This window comes from Eleutherodactylus coqui, chromosome 3, assembly GCF_035609145.1.
Source record: "Eleutherodactylus coqui strain aEleCoq1 chromosome 3, aEleCoq1.hap1, whole genome shotgun sequence".
Classification (NCBI taxonomy): Eukaryota; Metazoa; Chordata; class Amphibia; order Anura; family Eleutherodactylidae; genus Eleutherodactylus; species Eleutherodactylus coqui.
This window is the reverse complement of record NC_089839.1, coordinates 248,442,099-248,460,410: the sequence shown is the minus strand read 5'-3', so window position 1 is coordinate 248,460,410 and position 18,312 is coordinate 248,442,099. Positions and strand designations below refer to the sequence as shown.

The window sequence follows — 18,312 nt, the reverse complement described above, 5'->3', positions numbered from 1 at the left end:
ATAGCATGTCATTTTTACTGCACTATGAATATCATCAAATCAACCCCCCTCCCCAAAAAATTGTGCAATTTTATTTTTTTTTTTTTTACACTTCTCCCCACTTAGAAATTTTTAAAAGTTTCCCAGCACATTCTACGGCGTGTTCTATGGTACTGTTGGAAAATACAACTCATCTTGAAAAAAACAAGCCCCCATGTGGCTGTGTGAGCTGAAAAATAAAAGGGCTATGAGCTTTTAAAGTGGGGAGGAAAAAAAATAAGAAAATGAAAAAAGGGCTACAGCGGGAGGGGTTAATAGCTGTAGTGAGGTAGCGGGGTGCGGAGGTAGCGGGGTGCGGAGGTAGCATGTGCATCTTTGCAAACTAAATAGAGAGAAATGGGTAGCGGCCCCCCGTTACACGGGAGGAGTGGTCACTTCATTAGTTCCAGCAGTCAGCAAGTGTATATATGTTACCATGTACTGGTAATAATAGCTGTATACCTTGTTCTATAAGGGTTTCTACCGGTGCCGCTGGGGACAATATACATTCACTACTGACTATAAAGCATATACAAGTGATACAATTATTGCTTGTTCAGACGTCGTAGGTCTTATCGGGGGGCGACTTCTGCTGTCCGCAACTATGTAGCAGGAAAACACAGAGCGACAGGGCGATGACATAAATGCTCCAAGCCACAACGACTTCTACCTCGTTACCTGTGGAGGAAAAGGAAACCATCAGCTTTCACTCTGTAACTCCTTTATCTCAGTCAGGAGGCAGAACTACAAAATACAAGGTTCATAGAAAAGCCCCCATTTCTGCAGGTCGGACAGCGGATTTCACTCTCTGGCACTTTCTGGGTGGATGTTTCCCTGAATGTGGTAAATGGGGCTGTGATGACCGAATGGAGTTTCCTGTGGATTTTGATAGGAAATTCCAGCATGAAGTTGACAAGAGATCTGCTGATTGTGAACATGTACTAATAAAGGGGCTTCCCACCAGCCCTCCACTTTAGGATATGGTCACCGGTCCGAGATGTTTATTTACGTAAGCTCATGTTTATTGTACTTGTTTGTTATTATTACATATTACTGTATCCGTGGCCTGTCCACAGTGTTAATTGTGGACAGGCCACTGGTTGGACGGTTTCCATTGACTTCAGTGGAAGCCATCCATGCGAGACCCGCACAAAAATAAAGCATGCTGTGTCTCTTCCTCCGCTCGCGGAAACCGCAGTTGGTTTCAGCAAATGTGCATGAAAAAGCATTTTCCCATAGCAATCTGTGGGCGGAATTAGCTGTGGATCCGCGGTGCGGACGCGCTGGCATGGATTACGCAGCAAAAATCTGCCCGTGTGCAAGCAGCCTGAAATAGGCCGGGCTCACACGACCGTATGGTAATACAATGCGTAAACATCACAGCGTTTTAGCAGCGCACGGAACTGCGTACTGTCGCGTTTTACTCGCGTATGCCTGTGCATGCCTCCTAGCAGATACACAATGTAATAGCGCATACACTGCGTTTTGAACGCTCCCATGCATTTCTTACACCCGTAATATGCGAATAAATAGAACATTCTGCGTTCTTTTTTACGTACATAAAATACGCAGTGCGAGTTGAACAATAAAAATCAATGTACTTTATTTGACGCCATTTACCGCTTATTATACTAGCGTAATATGTAATGCTAATACGTTTGTGTGAGCCCGGCCTTATATAGTGCCAACATATACTGTTGGCACTATATACCCTGTTTCCCTGAAAAGAAGACCTAGCATGATTTTCCAGAGTTTTTGAGGATGCAAAATGATTTTTCAGGCTTTTTGAGGATGCTTGAAATATAAGCCCTGCTAACAGTTAATTAAAAAAGTCAATTTAAATAGTGTACAGGCAGCTATACATGTAAAAAAAAGTTAAACCTTTTTGAACAAAAATTAATATAAGACACTGTCTTATTTTCGGGGAAACACCGTGAATAGAAGCCATTGATTGCAATGTGTTCGGTCACATGTTCAGTTTTTAGAGTCCGCATTTCAGTTGCGCAAGACAAAAACGCAGCATGTCGTATTGCGCATGAAAATAGCACATATTGAGCTAAACGTAATTGCTCATTGAATTCAGTAGGACGGCGCGCTCGTGTTTTTCTTTTTTTTTTGCATACAGAAATACGCTGGGCAAAAAATACACTAAACGCACACAAACGCAATGCCGTCACGCAAAGGCACGTAAATACACCTGTGTGAAGCCCACCTAAGGTGTGCATTTTTATGTGTTTTGTCAGAACACTCTGAAAATACCAGATTTTGTGTCTACGTGGCTTTGTTCTTCTTGTGTCATTTTGTGGTGGAGATCGCTCTCTAAAGGTTTAAATAGACTATTTGTTTTTGTGGGTTTTTGCGCAAGAGAAACTCGCGCCCGCAAATCATGATGAAGTGTAGCCATTGATTTCAATGGGTTTATTCTCCCACATGTGTTTCCTGCGCACAAAAAAGAGATAGGACCTGCCCTATATTTCACCTTGTATTCCAAAGGCTGCCATAGAAGTCTATGGCAGGTTTATAAAATCAAGGTGAAGGGTGTGATAACGCTTGTTCATGCGCAAATACACTCCGTTGTGGCGAGCGTATTTGTGCTTACATGAGGCTGCATTCAGATGACCGTATATCGGCCGGGTATTCACGCCGGCCGTATATTGCGTCTCTCTCAGCAGGGGGAGGAGGCTGGAAGAGCCGGAAGCAGTGCGCTGAGCTCCCGCCCCCTCTCTGCCTCCTCTCCGCCCCCTCTCTCTGCCTCCTCTCCGCCCCCTCTCTGCCTCCTCTCCGCCCCCTCTCTGCCTCCTCTCCGCCCCCTCTCTGCCTCCTCTCCGCCCCCTCTCTGCCTCCTCTCCGCCCCCTCTCTGCCTCCTCTCCACCCCTCTGCACTATTTTCAATAAGGAGAGGCGGGACGGGGGCGGAGCTAATTCCCAGAACTTTGCCCCCCCATCCCCCCTCTCATTGCAAATAGTGCAGAGGGGCGGAGAGGAGGCGGGAGTTCAGAGCACTGCTCCCGACTCTTCCAGGCTCCTCCCCCTGCAGAAAGAGACGCCGGATATCGGCTGGGCATGAAAACCCAGCCGATATACGTTCGTCTGAACGCAGCCTTAGTCTGTGGAAGCCCTAAAACATGGTATCATACAAGTCCTCACCTTTCCGTTGCTGACCCACATGCAGATGTATGGTACAACACCTGTAGGTATCCGTGAGGCTTGGTGGAGACCGTAGGACCCAGCAGCGGTACTGCCCCGCATCCTCTGCTCTGATCCCGGCCACGGTCAGACTGGCTGCGTGGCTCTGGAGCCGGGGGTCGTACATTGCTGGATAGGCTGCACTTTGATTGTTAGAGGTCTCACTTTTGCTCTGCTTATGCCCCACAATGTCCTCGGCTGCCTCTGTTGCCTTCGTCCAAATCACTGTGACATTATTAGTAGACTCTCCGTCCGAGAAGTGACAAGACAGGACGACCGTCTCCCCTGCGTTGGCCGTAGCTTGCTGCTTGGATGAGCAGATTGGGACATCTGGGTGTAAAAACAGAGGGTGTACCATCAGCTGAAGGCTAAGGAGGGCATGCGGTGTCTGCAGATCACTGTGCGGCCCCCCTGAGTGCCCAGATCAGGTTGGTTAATACAAAGATACTTTCACTTACCTCCTGATCCTGCAGCAAAGTACCCCATAAGGCAGACGTATAAGCCGAAGCGGACCCCCATCATGCAGACGTTATCTGAGCGTCGGTGTCATGCACTGCTAGCTCTTGCAAGTTCTGGTTACAAGTCATCTACGCAGATTGAAAGGAAACTGCCTTCATTTTCACTTTCATTATTCTGGTCATGTTTGTGTTATTGAGAGACAACCACCGCCATGTGATTAAACCACACAAAGAAGTCAAACCAAAGGGTAGCTGTGCCCGTCTTACCAACCCGGGCTGCTGCAATTGATTTCCGCTCGTGTGCAGGAAGAAGCGCTTTTCTATAGTATGTTACGAACGGTATTTGCTGCAGATTCGCGCTGCGGACGCCGACCAGGGATTCTGCAATGCACATACATTCATGTGCAGCTGGCCTAGGGCCTATTGGGCTGGATAACAACTGTTCCCCAGGGGCCACAAGCAGTGGAGCCCTGCCATGCGGAGCGGGTGCTCAGTTGTCGGATGACAGCCTGGCACCTGCTCTAACATCGGGGATCGTGGAAACCTCTGATCCCTGGTGTTTAACTCTTTGACAAAAAAAAATGTTAGAGGTCTTTGAGTGCAGCAATTAAAAAGTACCTTTTTTGTTGTTTGTTTTAGGGCTTATTTACAGGAGCGTATATCGGTCAGGTTTTCACACCCGGCCGATATACGCTCCTATCTAAGCAGTTCTCTCCCCCTCACCGACTCTCTGCCTCTCTCCTCCAGTCCGGCGTTTGCGATGGGAGGAGGCGGGGGCGGAGCTAAGCTTCGCTCTGTCCCACCCACTCCCATTGCTGGCTATAGACAAGGAGAGGGGGCAGGAGCTTAGCTCCGCCCCTGTCCCGCCCACTCCCATTGCAAACCGCTCGGAGGGGAGGAGAGAGGCAGAGAGTCGGTGAACGGGAGGTAAGGGGGGAACTGCTTAGATGGGAGCGTATATTGGTCGGGCGTCAAAACCTGACCGATATACGCTCGTGTTAATAAGCCCTTAAAGTGTGAAAAAGTTGCAAAAAAAAAAAACTATAATTTTGGTATTGACATAATCGTACTGGCCTGCAGAATTACTTTAACCTATCATTTACACTGCATGGTGAACGCTGTTAAAAATAAAAAATATGCCAGAATTTCAGATTTTGTTAATTTTACCTCTAGAAAAACATGGAATAAAAAGAAATCAAAATGTTATATGTTCCCAAAAATTGGATAAATGAAGACTACAGCTGAAAAAAAAGCCCTTAGGCCACTCTTACACATGGCCCCAGTAAAGCACTCCCCTTTGCCATACCTCTATAGTCATTTCATGCTTAATCATCTGTAGTGCATATATACTGCTCTTAGCCAGCATGCACATACAGTAGAATAATAGGCGATGGACAAAAATATGGAAACGCCATACAAAATGCATGGGATTTTAATCATTAGCACTGAGCTGCCCTTTCGACCGCTGTTGGGCTGAGAGCTTTCTCACCGAATTTGTGTTTACTTCACCTCTTGCCCTGCTCTGGGTGGTTTTGGGAGCCAGCTGGTAACGGCAGCTGAGTGTCTCAAACCGCTGGTCAACCGAACCTTGTTGCTCAGGCAGATGTTTACTCCTGCCCAGCAACATCTGTGTCATATTACCTCCACTTATTATCGGTCTCTACATGTCTTACTGAAATATGATGTAGAATCCCACGTAACTTAAGGCATACATTTTGTACAGTGTTTCCATATTTTTGTCCACCCCCTGTATATGATATCAATCATACTGTATAAGTATTAAAGTCATCTATGTAATATACCTGCATGTGCATATGTATATCAAAACATTATAGCTAACAAAAAGTAGATAAAGTAATAATAATAAAGAATTGTATACATTTTAGGGGGTATTAAGTGCACATCTCATATTTGGCATTCATATTAGTTGTTCTATAAATTTGGAACACTTTTTTGCTGATCAGTGTGAAAAAAAACTACTGCAGACTTTTTTGGATTTGCGCTAATATATAAATGTGGTCCTTAAATAAAATAACAGGTGACCTCTTTCTCTTGGACTCCACTAGAGGGCACTAGAGCATATATATTTTCTGTCTGCTATTCACTGGATAGGTGCTGAATTCACAAGATCTGCAAACAAAATGTATGCAAATTTGATAATGAACTAGATTTTGAAGCACGCTTACTAAAAACTGAAATGTCTGAAAAAATGTTGCCAAATGTAAACAATAAACGTTAAATGGCTAAAAAGTGCACAAACAAACGCTGGTAGAAGTACCATGGGTCATGGGCCGCTGCACACGGCCGGGTTGGATTCTGCTGCGAAAATACATTCTTTGACCTTACACTCACCTGTCCGGCGTCTTCTCTCTCTGCACTGGGATGTGCCGGCTGGCGCCCACCTGGCACATGCGCAGTGCCGGCGCGTCAATGGTGACGTTTCTGTGCAGGCCTCTGGAGGCTCGCACAGAAATAGGACATGCTGCGATTTGTTTACAGCGCAAGTTTCCACGCGGTCAAATCACGGCTGTCTGCATAGGACTGCATTATCTACTGCAATCCTATGGCCCGGTCGGACATTCTGCAGGAAATCCCATCACGGAATTTCCGCCTGCGTGCAGGAGGCCTTACTTGGTATTTTTAAATGTTTCGTAGGGTACTGGTTATAGATGAGCGAGTATATTCGCTAAAGGCAATTGTTCGAGCGAGCATTGCCTTTAGCGAGTATCTCCCCCGCTCGAGACTGTAGGTTCAGGTGCCGGCGGCAGGCAGGGAGCTGCGGGGGAGATTGGGGCGGAACGGGGAGATCTCTCTCTCCCTCTCCCCCCCCCCCCCCCCCCCCCCCGCTCCCTTCTGCTGACAGCCGCTACTCACCGCTCCCCCGCGCCGGCACCCGAACCTGCAGTCTCGAGCGGGGGAGATACTCGCTAAAGGCAATGCTCGCTTGAGCAATTGCCTTTAGCGAGTATACTCACTCATCTCTAGTACTGGTATATCTTGACGCCACTAGAAGAATGGGTGGGGTCAAGCTACACGCTCACAAACAACGCCCACAACGTGATTGGCTGGTCAGGAGAATGGGTCGGCAGTATGTGGCCACCCGGCTCCTGTCACTGCTGCCATCTCTGCTGTGAGTATATCCCAGCGGCAACTTCCCTGTATCTGGACCCCGCAGCTTTCATTGATGCCAGGTCCTGATGTACCTCTCCCTGGCTGCAGACTCCCAGCTCTTGTTGCTGTGAGTATCCCCGATGGTAGCGTCCCTGCGTCGTGACCACGCACCTTAAATTCATGCCGCACCAGCTGTGCCTCTCCCCTGCGGCAGTGTCCCAGCTCTGCAACCCTGCAGCTGTGTTTGCTGGTGGCCATGCTTTGGCTCACCCCACTGCCAGTCTCCCAGCTTTGCCAGTGACAGCGAGGGAGGTAGCAGTGCGGCAGCCGGTAGCGCTGTGACAGCACCACAGACTGTGCTCACTGTGATCATCGGACAAGCAGAGCACTTCCACAATGGAGAAGCGGAGTGTCAGCACAGCTGTGCGCCGCAGGGTGGTGCGTCCATTCAGAGGAGGAGCGCCGCACATAACTGCAGGTGGCCTTCTCAGTCAGCCGCTGTCTGCGCTTCTGCTGGTGGCCCTGAGTGCTGTATCTTGACAGCCAATCATAACCTAGGGGCGTGACAGGGCCGTTCACTCCTGGTGACAGCTTTCATGCCCCTAGCTTCCGGTGGTGTCAAGATACACCAGTACCGTTTCATAGGATGCAATATTTGTCATAAATCAGTTTGTAACATGTACAATGTGTTAGATTTGCCCCGACCAGCTGTGCTAAGAGGGACAACAGCTCAGCCGTCTCCTTGTAGACCATATAAACTCAGACTGGCACCATCCAGCCCTGAAGCACATGGCATCAAAAATTGCCTGCACTATAATCTTTTGCATCACTACAAGTTCTGAACCTTCTGGTGAAGTGAGATCAGCACAAGAGTGGCATGAAATGGGTTTCTAGCTGCAACAAGCGTAATATTACTAAACACCGGCTGCAGTAATGTATCCGTCACTAGGCTCTGGCCTAGCGGGAATGTCTTGTGGACAAATCTGGGAACACATCGTATCTACTCTGAAATTAGGTTGAGTGGGAATAATGGCATGGGGCTAGTTCAATGCCCCTCTTGCCAGTGAATTGCACGACATGTTAGAAAATTGTATACTTCCACCTTTTTGCAAAAGTTTAGAGAAAGCTGCATAACTGTTCAGCTCTGCAGAAACTGAGGTCCGTAAAGATAAGGTGGGATTGGTGTGGAGCAACTTGAATAGCCTACATAGACTTCAACCCCGCCAAACACCTTTAGGATGAGTTGGAAATGTTACAGGTCACGTACCAAAATGGGGATCTTGAGGCCGCAATCTGTCTGGCACAGCCTAAACAGGGGTGCAGAACCTGAGGGAATCTTGGTATTCACATTTAACCCCTGCAAGGAGGTATGGACTTCTGTGAAATCTGCAGGTTGTGATCGGTGTCTGTAATGCGGAAGATACGTGGCATGGTTAGAAACGTAGCCGAGGTTCATGACAAGGAGGGGAGACTGGGTGTGCCAAGCCAATGGGCAATATGTGAGCGGGGTCAGGACAGAGCCAGGAGTCAAACTATAAGTATGGTGCGACCAGGATAAGCAGTGATACAACATAGGCAGGAGCGGTGTACCGTGATCACCATGCAATGAATGTGAGATGCAGAACATTTTGTATGCCCCTCATACATTTTGTGGGTCAGGAAGTGTATCGTTTCTCCTTAACCCCTTGAGTGGCACGCCCGGAAATTTTCCGGGACAAGCTCCACTGCTCATAGCAACATAGCCCGGAAGATTTCCAGGCTATGTATCACTATGGGAGCTGCAGAGCACAATGCCACAAGCTGTGACAGTGTGCTCTGCCTGCACAGACCCACAGAGAACAAAGCAAGGGCTTTGAAAAACCAGCAGAAGATATTGCCGACATGTCGGCAACCTCCTGCTTTGTTTACAGGTTGCCATAGAGACCATCGGCTTGTCAGAAGCAAGCCGCTGGTCTGTGTGGCAGGGAGAGCTGGTTGTTAGCTGTCAGAGGACAGCTAGTAGGTACCAGCTCTTACAGCAGAGATCAGAGAAAACCTCCGATCTCTGCTGTGTTAACCCTTTACATGCTGCAGTCTATGTGACTGCAGCATGTAAAGGGCTGTCACTGCAGCATGTAAAGGGCTGTCACCATCGGACCCCTGGAATGTGATCAGGGGTCCTGATGGGTCCCTGTGGAAGTCCCCTAAAGGGACAAAAAAAATAAAAAAAATTTTAAAAATTAAAAAAAAAAAAGTAAAAAAATTTAAAAAAATAAAAAAAACACTTGTCTCCCTTTACTTTGTAAAAAATCAAAAATACAATCACACATGTGGTATCCATGCGTCGTAATGACCCAGAGAAGGAAGTTAATACATTATTTAACCCCTTAATGACATGGCCCCTTTTTTCTTTTTTCCCCATTTCTTTTTTTCCTCCCCCCTGTTTAAAAAATCACCACTTGTCCCGCAAAAAACAAGCACTTATATGGCCATGTCAATGGAAAAATGAAAAAGTTATGGCTCTTGAGACGCAACTGCAAAACTAGTTGAAATTCAATGATTAGACCATTTTAAAAAACCTGCCCTGGTGGGCACGACAGGGTGGTAGGAAACCTGCCACTCAAGGGGTTAAAGCTAGTTCCACGCACGCGATTGGGATTTTGCTGTGAGAAAATCGCGTCTTTGTTTTTACAATTTTTGAGCGCCACTGATGCTTTTTTTTAGAATAATCTCGCATCGCATCGCTGCCGCCTGCGATAAAATTGTGCGGTTTTTCTCGCAAAAGTCAATAGATCTTTCTAATATTAAAATAGCATCGCAACGCAAGTTTGGAGGCTCCATAGGGAAACATGGGAGATAACAAAAAATGGTACATTGCAGAACGATGGAGCATGCCGTGATTTTTTTGTTCTCGCAACATCACGGTAAAAAGCGCGTTTTTCCGCAATCGCCAATGGGGACTTTTTTGTTTATCCCCAAGAAATTTCCGCAGTGTAAAACCGCAGGTGTATCCCGCTCAATCCGTGGGCATGAACCCTGAGGAGAAAGGATGCCCTACCCGGCACACGTCATAGGCCTCTCACTACTGCACACCGATGAAGGGCAAACCGCCGAAAGAGCTGTCTGTGTGTGGATTCTGGCTTGGTCTTCAATTCCCATTCAGTGTTATAAGACTTGTATAGTTTGACAATGGCTTGCAGGAATGCTGTCTTCCAATAGGTGGCGCCGCAGGCGTATTGTTCCATCTTGATAAATTTTGTGCTTGCAAGACAAACATCTAAATTGAAAAAGGTTGACCAGGAGGAGAACATGCAAAAACATTGGGTAGCTACTTTGTACAAGGACGGGGTCCCATTATAATTTAATAGCAATGTACGCGCGCATAGTACGCGGTGAGTGGAGGCAATGAAAGTACATGGATTTTCATTGATCCATTCACATTTGCATATTTACACGGCATATAATAGGCGCATAAAAAAAAAAGAACGCAGCATGTTCTATTTTACCGTGTCTTACGTGCAGTAGAGCCCTATTCTTCTCTGGGGGCACCTAATAAACACTGCCGCCTTACTAGGTCACCCCTCCTTTTGGCTGTGAAGGCCTGGCTGGCACCAGATACAGGTCATTAAACCTGAAAGACAAACTGACCACTATGAGCGTCCGTCCTGCCGGGGGGCCCACAGAATGGCACTGCCAGCACATAATACATATATACTGCTATCTCGGTGTTCACTAGTACAAGAGGCTTCTACCCCATAGGGGTTTTTTTTAATCTAAAGCTAGGAATGCATGCCTAAAAAAGTTATTTGCCCTTTTGTTTTGTTTTAGAGTAACAGGGCCTCATGTCCACGGGGAAATTATATTTAGCAAATCCGCACGTGAAAAAAAACGCAAATCCGCATCCCATAGGAAAGCATTTGCCATCTGTGGCTATTTAAGTAGCCACGGATGGTATTTTAAGTGATTTGCGGATTTCACGCGCATAAAAAAAACGCGACCTGCTCCATTTTAGTGCGGATCACACGTGCAGGAGCTCATATCTCAATTGATCTCCCGCATGAAAAAAAAGACAATTATATAGTGCATCTGCAGCAGAAATCCGTGCAGGCCTGATTTTTTTCCCATGATTATGAGGCCTAAGGCCCAATGTCCACGTGTGGATTCGATTCATAAGAACCACGCGTCTTACTGCCCATAGGGATGCATTAGCATCCGTAGGGCAGCTATAAGCATGCGGATGAGATTTCTTCCCGTCGTGCAGGTCACACGCATGGGAAGAAATCGCAACATGCTCCATTTTCCTGCAGATGTGCCGCACGGACTGCCCCCGTAGCTTCCATTGAAGCCAGTGGAAGCCGTCTGTATCCGCGGCACAGCCGCAGCTGTTTTTGTGTTGTGCCGCGGATATGCAGGAGAGCAGGAGATTTTTTTTAAAGAATGGTGTGCACGGCGCATGTGGACGGCACACTCCCGGCATGCCGAGCACATCAGTCGGCCAAAAGAAAAAAGATCCAGCCTGCACAGAGGAGAGCCCCGCAGCCTCAGGGGAGGTAAGAAAATGTATTTTCCCTCTCCACGTCCGCGGGAACGCACAGATGTCACTGCGGGATTCCGTGCTTGCAAGTGGACATGATGCCTTAGATCTGGCACATAGTAAAACCATAAACAGGATTAACCCTTTCCAATCAAATTAGTTTTCCTAGGAGGCTTACTCTTTTTCGGCCGTTATACAATGGCGCTATATGCTGGCTAAAGTCAGTACTGCATGAGGTGACACGTTGGATAGGCTCCGACAGCAGAGAGACTGGCAATATATAGTAAGAGAACCCCGACGGACGTCTTCCAACATCGGAGCTGTGAAGCCTTAAATCATAATGTCTTAAGACATTAGACAGTGGATTGGAAAGGGTTAATCCCCTAGTGAAGTATGTTGTACTCGGTTGCTTTTCGTGCCCTAGCACATATGTGAGCCTCAACACATTCTTTTTTAAACTGTGAACATAGCCTAATAGGGTTCCAGGGGCGGACAAACCTGTGCATCCAGTTTAGCTACACGGGCCTGGCTCGGAGAGGGTCTGCGCTGATGGGTCCAACACGGCAGCTGGGTCCAACACGGCAGCTGGGTCCAACACGGCAGCTGGTTCCAACACGGCAGCTGGGTCCAACATGGCAGCTGGGTCCAACACGGCAGCTGGGTCCAACACGGCAGCTGGGTCCAACATGGCAGCTGGGTCCAACACGGCAGCTGGGTCCAACACGGCAGCTGGGTCCAACACGGCAGCTGGGTCCAACATGGCAGCTGGGTCCAACATGGCAGCTGGGTCCAACATGGCAGCTGGTTCCTCCTGAGTTTACTTTTTTTAAATTTTGTGTGAGAAGGAAATTGTTCAAGTAATAAATCCCCCCCTTTTGCTCTCCCTGCTTCTGCAGACTATTTCTAGGTGGCGCGATCACATGACTACCTGATGTGATCTCTGTGGCTAATCCCTGACCTCAACAATGCTGAGACTGGGGATTGGGCACAATAACCATGGGTACTTGTCTTGTAATCTCACTACCCAGAAGTCAGAGGGGAACTGGAGCAGCACTGCAATGGCAGGGGGAGCGAAGAGTTGCATATAGGCTTTTTAATATTTTACCGTGCATTAGGGGGCATTGCTACTGATTGGGGATATAAGGATTGTCATGACTGAGTGGGGGCAGTATAAAAGAAGACATTACTACTGAGTGGGAACACACTTACTGTGTGGGTGGCACTAAAAATGGCACTTTCTGTGTGGGACCTACAGGAGGAACGAAAAGGAGGATCTATCACTATGGGGTCCCTTCAAGTGGTATTAATACTATTTTGGGCACTATAGGTGGAGAGATCATATAGAGGTGTGAAAAATGAAAGCAAGTTTCTGGAAAATTAAAGAGCCAAAGATCTCTATATGTCAGATTCTGCAGAGACAAGTTATGACTGGGAGAAGTCATCACAGATATCTGGGCAGGATGGAGGAAAAAAAAAGAGGAAGTGAATAACTCCAGTTAGAGAGGGCATCACCTGTGATCACTGGACTTAACTGTACAGTAATCACTTATACAGTCTCCTATGTAGAGTTGGTTACCTACTGATATATGGTCACTGTATGGGGGGTAATAACTTCCGTAGCAGCATGGTGGTATAATGTGGTCATAGTCTCGGGTTGTTACTTGGCCTTCATATAGTGTTATTGGTAATATTGATCTTTTAGTGGTCTTTATTCAGTAACAGTGTGGTGATATTATTCTGTCACTATGTTGTAGTAATATGTGTTCACGGATGGGCGGTATTATTTGGGCTTTAGGCCGGCTTCACACGGCCGTGACGGGCTCCGCTGCGGAATTCCGCGGCGGAGCCCTTCACGGCGCCCCCCAGAGACCCGAATACTTACCTCCGGATCCGGAGTCCCACGTCCCGCATGACGTTTCGGCTCGCATGCGCAATAGAGTGCTTGACGCGCCGCAGCGTCATGTGACGTGCTGGCCGCGTCATATGACACGCCCACAGCGTCACATGACACGCCAGCCGCGTCAAGGCGGAGAGGCTGTTTCACGCTATCTTCCGCTGTGCTACAGCGGAAGATAGCGTGAACGGACGGCTTCCATTGACAGCCGTCTGCGCATACAACCGCGGCAAATAGAGAATGCCGCGGGTGAGTCTGGGTGATTTTACGGTGCGGAATTCCAAAATAGCTGCGGGCAACGCAGCGGATTTCCGCCGCGTATTATGCGGCAGAAATCCGTCCGTGGGAGGGAGCCCTTATATAGTGTTATTATGTATATTGTGTGAGCAGTCTGTCCTACTACTCCTGTTCCTGTAAGGGTATACCTAACAGTTTTTCTAAGCACAACTTAGCAGGAAAGGGTATCCTTACCTGAACTTTTACATAGGACTGGTAAATGCTCACGTTCAAAATTTTGCTATGGAGCTTAGCTTTCTTTAAGTGGCATGTCTGCATATGGGGCACAAAATATATAATATAAGATTTACAGTTATCGCTAAATCGTTTTTTCGGGGGGGGGGGGGGGGCAAGCATGTGTGCAATACCTTTTGTAATGCTACATTACACTGTGCCGGCGGCTTTGTGGTGACAGATAGGTTCCCTTTAAAGGAAATGTTCAATATGATCACTTCCCTGTTCACTGTCGGGTGAGGGGGGGGGGGGGGGGGGAGCTGTAAACTACTCAAGGGGCTGCCACAAGCTGTTAAATTTGACTCCAAGGTTAAATGTCAACCAAGTGTGCAACTATCTATAACTTTAGTAATTGTACACTATTATTTTATCACTATTAATGACTGGCTCATTTTACATCGTTGGCTCAGTTGAAAAAGAGAATATCCAATTTAAAAACTATCAGAGGCAAAGAGTCAATATGTTTGACTCACTGTTTGGTACTGTGCCTAATGGGTGTGTATGGTTGGCATTACTGTTGGCATTAGTTATATCGTCTACACTTCATAAGAGGCTTTCTGAGATTTCCCATTGTGCACATTTAGTGAAAAGAGCTATAATGATTTATTCCTCGGGGACCGAGCATATCGCCAGAGCAAATCTAGGAAATATCTGCTGCGGTCACCAATTAAAGAAGCTGGAGAAAGTTAGAAAAAGGATCTTCGTTTCTCAAGAAACAGAAGCAGAAATTTCAAACACAGTCAACGATTCACTCACGCACAGATGGACAGGTTCTCATTAGTAGTTAGACTAGTAATTATTAGGACATTATAGAAGCAGTGTTTCTGGTGGCACATCACACTCACAGCAGCTTGATCACCACAAAAGACAAACACAGCTTGGCTCCTCCCACAACAGGGAAATCACCACAGGTCCTTCAGCCCATCGGATCTCTGTAGTGGTGGTAGGTCAATGTGTTCTGTAAGGACTGCTGAGTTGTGTAGGAAATTATAGTACCAGTGTTTCTGGTGGCGCAATGTGCCACAGCCCAAGTTTGAAAATGTAAGAAAAAAAATCTCTGGCATGAGCGGATGCAGTAAAAATCCATCTTGGCTGCTGCGGATGGCACTCTGTACATCGGGAAGATACAGGCAGGCTTCGGACACCTCTGCGCTCACTAGTGGGACGTGTATAGTTGTTTGGACTTGGACAAGTTTGCAACTGACAGAACTTGGACCTGTTAAAGTCAATGTAGACCCCTGTCAATGGGCGGGGAGCAGGGGAGAGAGCTGACAGTTCTGTGTTGAGCTCATCTGACAGATAGTCTCACTGCGGAGAATCGCGGCAAATCGCATCATGCTGCGATTTGAGTCCTGCGAGCTGAGAAACGCTATGATTTTCCACTCATGGACCGGAGGCCGCGCTTTCAATTGCAATGCTATGGAAAGCGTGCACTGCGTTACTCACGGCTGGATTATGGCCGCAGGGAACGCAATGCACGATCGTCCATGGCCCGTAGTCATTCCAATGTGCAGCTTTTTTTATGTAAAAAAAAAAATTGTAGCTGCCCGTCGATGCTTGCTGCATCTTCTTTGACACTGTTGATGAGCAGTCAACAAGCTGCAGCAGCACCCTTCTTTCTTGTGATGTGTGTTCTGTGTATAGAATGGCTGGATGCGATGAGTGTTGCCTGTGAGTATATACCATATACTGTGAAGGCACTGGGAGGTGTTCCCTGTATGTGTCCTGTGAGTACAAGCACTGGGGGTATATACCGTATACCGTGAAGGCAGTGGGAGGTGTTCCCTGTATGTGTCCTGTGAGTACAAGCACTGGGGGTATATAGCGTATACTGTGAAGGCAGTGGGAGATGTTCCCTGTATGTGTCCTGTGAGTACAAGCACTGGGAGTATATACCGTATACTCTGAAGGCACTGGGAGTTGTTTTCTGTATGCATCCTGTGAGTACAAGCACTGGGGGTATATACCGTATACTGTGAAGGCACTGGGAGGTGTTCCCTGTATGTGTCCTGTGATTACAAGCACTGGGGGTATATACCGTTTACCGTGAAGGCACTGGGAGGTGTTCCCTATATCAATCCTGTGAGTACAAGCACTGGGGGTATATACTATATGCTGTGAAGTCACTAGGAGGTGTTCCCTGTATGTGTCCTGTGAGTACAAGCACTGGGGGTATATACCGTATACCGTGAAGGCAGTGGGAGGTGTTCCCTGTATGTGTCCTGTGAGTACAAGCACTGGGGGTATATACCGTATACTGTGAAGGCACTGGGAGGTGTTCCCTGTATGTATCCTGTGAGTACAAGCACTGGGGGTATATAGCGTATACTGTGAAGGCAGTGGGAGATGTTCCCTGTATGTGTCCTGTGAGTACAAGCACTGGGGGTATATACCATATACTCTGAAGGCACTGGGAGTTGTTTTCTGTATGCATCCTGTGAGTACAAGCACTGAGGGTATATACCGTATACTGTGAAGGCACTGGGAGGTGTTCCCTGTATGTGTCCTGTGATTACAAGCACTGGGGGTATATACTGTTTACCGTGAAGGCACTGGGAGGTGTTCCCTATATCAGTCCTGTGAGTACAAGCACTGGGGGTATATACCGTATACCGTGAAGGCACTGGGAGGTGTTCCCTGTATGTGTCCTGTGAGTACAAGCACTGGGGGTATATAGCGTATACTGTGAAGGCACTGGGAGGTGTTCCCTGTATGTGTCCTGTGAGTACAAGCACTGGGGGTATATACTGTATACCGTGAAGGCACTGGGAGGTGTTCCCTGTATGCATCCTGTGAGTACAAGCACTGGGGGTATATACCGTATACTGTGAAGGCACTGGGAGGTGTTCCCTGCATGTGTCCTGTGAGTACAAGCACTGAGGGTATATACCATATACTCTGAAGGCACTGGGAGTTGTTTTCTGTATGCATCCTGTGAGTACAAGCACTGAGGGTATATACCGTATACTGTGAAGGCACTGGGAGGTGTTCCCTGTATGTGTCCTGTGATTACAAGCACTGGGGGTATATACCGTTTACCGTGAAGGCACTGGGAGGTGTTCCCTATATCAGTCCTGTGAGTACAAGCACTGGGGGTATATACCGTATACCGTGAAGGCACTGGGAGGTGTTCCCTGTATGTGTCCTGTGAGTACAAGCACTGGGGGTATATAGCGTATACTGTATACTGTGAAGGCACTGGGAGGTGTTCCCTGTATGTGTCCTGTGAGTACAAGCACTGGGGGTATATAGCGTATACTGTGAAGGCACTGGGAGGTGTTCCCTGTATGTGTCCTGTGAGTACAAGCACTGGGGGTATATACCGTATACTGTGAAGGCACTGGGAGGTGTTCCCTGTATGTGTCCTGTGAGTACAAGCACTGGGGGTATATAGCGTATACTGTGAAGGCACTGGGAGGTGTTCCCTGTATGTGTCCTGTGAGTACAAGCACTGGGGGTATATACTGTATACTGTGAAGGCAGTGGGAGGTGTTCCCTGTATGCATCCTGTGAGTACAAGCACTGGGGGTATATACTGTATACTGTGAAGGCACTGGGAGGTGTTCCCTGTATGTGTCCTGTGAGTACAAGCACTGGGGGTATATAGCGTATACTGTGAAGGCACTGGGAGGTGTTCCCTGTATGTGTCCTGTGAGTACAAGCAATGGGGGTATATACCGTATACTGTGAAGGCACTGTGAGATGTTCCCTGTATGTGTCCTGTGAGTACAAGCACTGGGGGTATATACCGTATACTGTGAAGGCACTGGGAGGTGTTCCCTGTATGTCGTCTCCTACCAGAGAGGAGGGAGGACCCTGGATGAGGAGGAGGAGGGCTGACATGTGTGAGGACATTGGGAGGTCCCTGCTCTTTGCACCGTCCTGTCACTCTCTGCACGTCCTGGGTTCTGTCTGATCTTCAGGGACATTTGGAGGGTCTTTGTAGGGGGAGTACGTGAGGAGGAGGTGAGATGCATATATATTTAGATTGTCTGCGGGATAACAAGGATTGCTTACATGCCAACATGGTGTCTATTTCTGGGGTCACACTGTCATGGTCCACACGGATCCCAGCCCATAGTCCTAGTCCTGCAGGCACGGCCTGACCCTCTTTCTCATTGCTTAGCTTTGACAGGTTGGAGTGATGTAAGCCTGCAGTCTCGTTTTCTGGATCATGTTATTTCCATTTTTCCCTAGTTTTACTATTGTTTATTTGTTTTGCAGGAGCCCCTTGTACTTCTATGTGACATCTGCCGGTCATCTGACAAGGAAACCAGAGCCAGGAAGCCACAATGCAGTCCACTAGGCAAGTCCGGGTTCTGCTGCTCAATGACATGGAGAACTTGGAGAAAAGACTCTTCAGGCTTGAACAAGGTAATACACCGCACTACCCTGCATGGGGCATTGTATAGACTTCACTAAAGCGGAGGAACGTGAGGACATCATTAGGATTTTCTTTTCGATGTTTTGTTTCTAATGGACATTGTAGATGTCTACGACTCATGTTATTTTGAGGGGGTTTCCAAGTAATTGTTACATTGTAGGCAGTGGGGGATTCATTTTATATTAAAAAAAAACTAACTAGAACCAGTACTTGCTCATCTCTTGGATGCCGCGGTGCT

At 47.6% G+C, this 18,312-nt stretch overlaps 1 protein-coding gene across 4 annotated transcripts in view; it reads left to right on the top strand.

Moving 5' to 3' along the window:
* Positions 1 to 18,312, top strand: part of AGL (amylo-alpha-1, 6-glucosidase, 4-alpha-glucanotransferase) — a 94,957-nt gene that overhangs the window by 13,628 nt on the left and 63,017 nt on the right. For 2 of the 4 annotated variants that reach the window (XM_066597243.1, XM_066597242.1), the window contains exons 1-2: positions 17,538 to 17,656; positions 17,915 to 18,064. In XM_066597243.1, the coding sequence (XP_066453340.1) occupies positions 17,983 to 18,064 (82 nt within the window). In that variant the 5' untranslated portion in view covers positions 17,538 to 17,656; positions 17,915 to 17,982. Of the gene's footprint in view, positions 1 to 17,537; positions 17,657 to 17,738; positions 17,837 to 17,914; positions 18,065 to 18,312 lie in introns of those variants that run through there. The other 2 variants (XM_066597244.1, XM_066597245.1) reach the window with 2 other exon arrangements.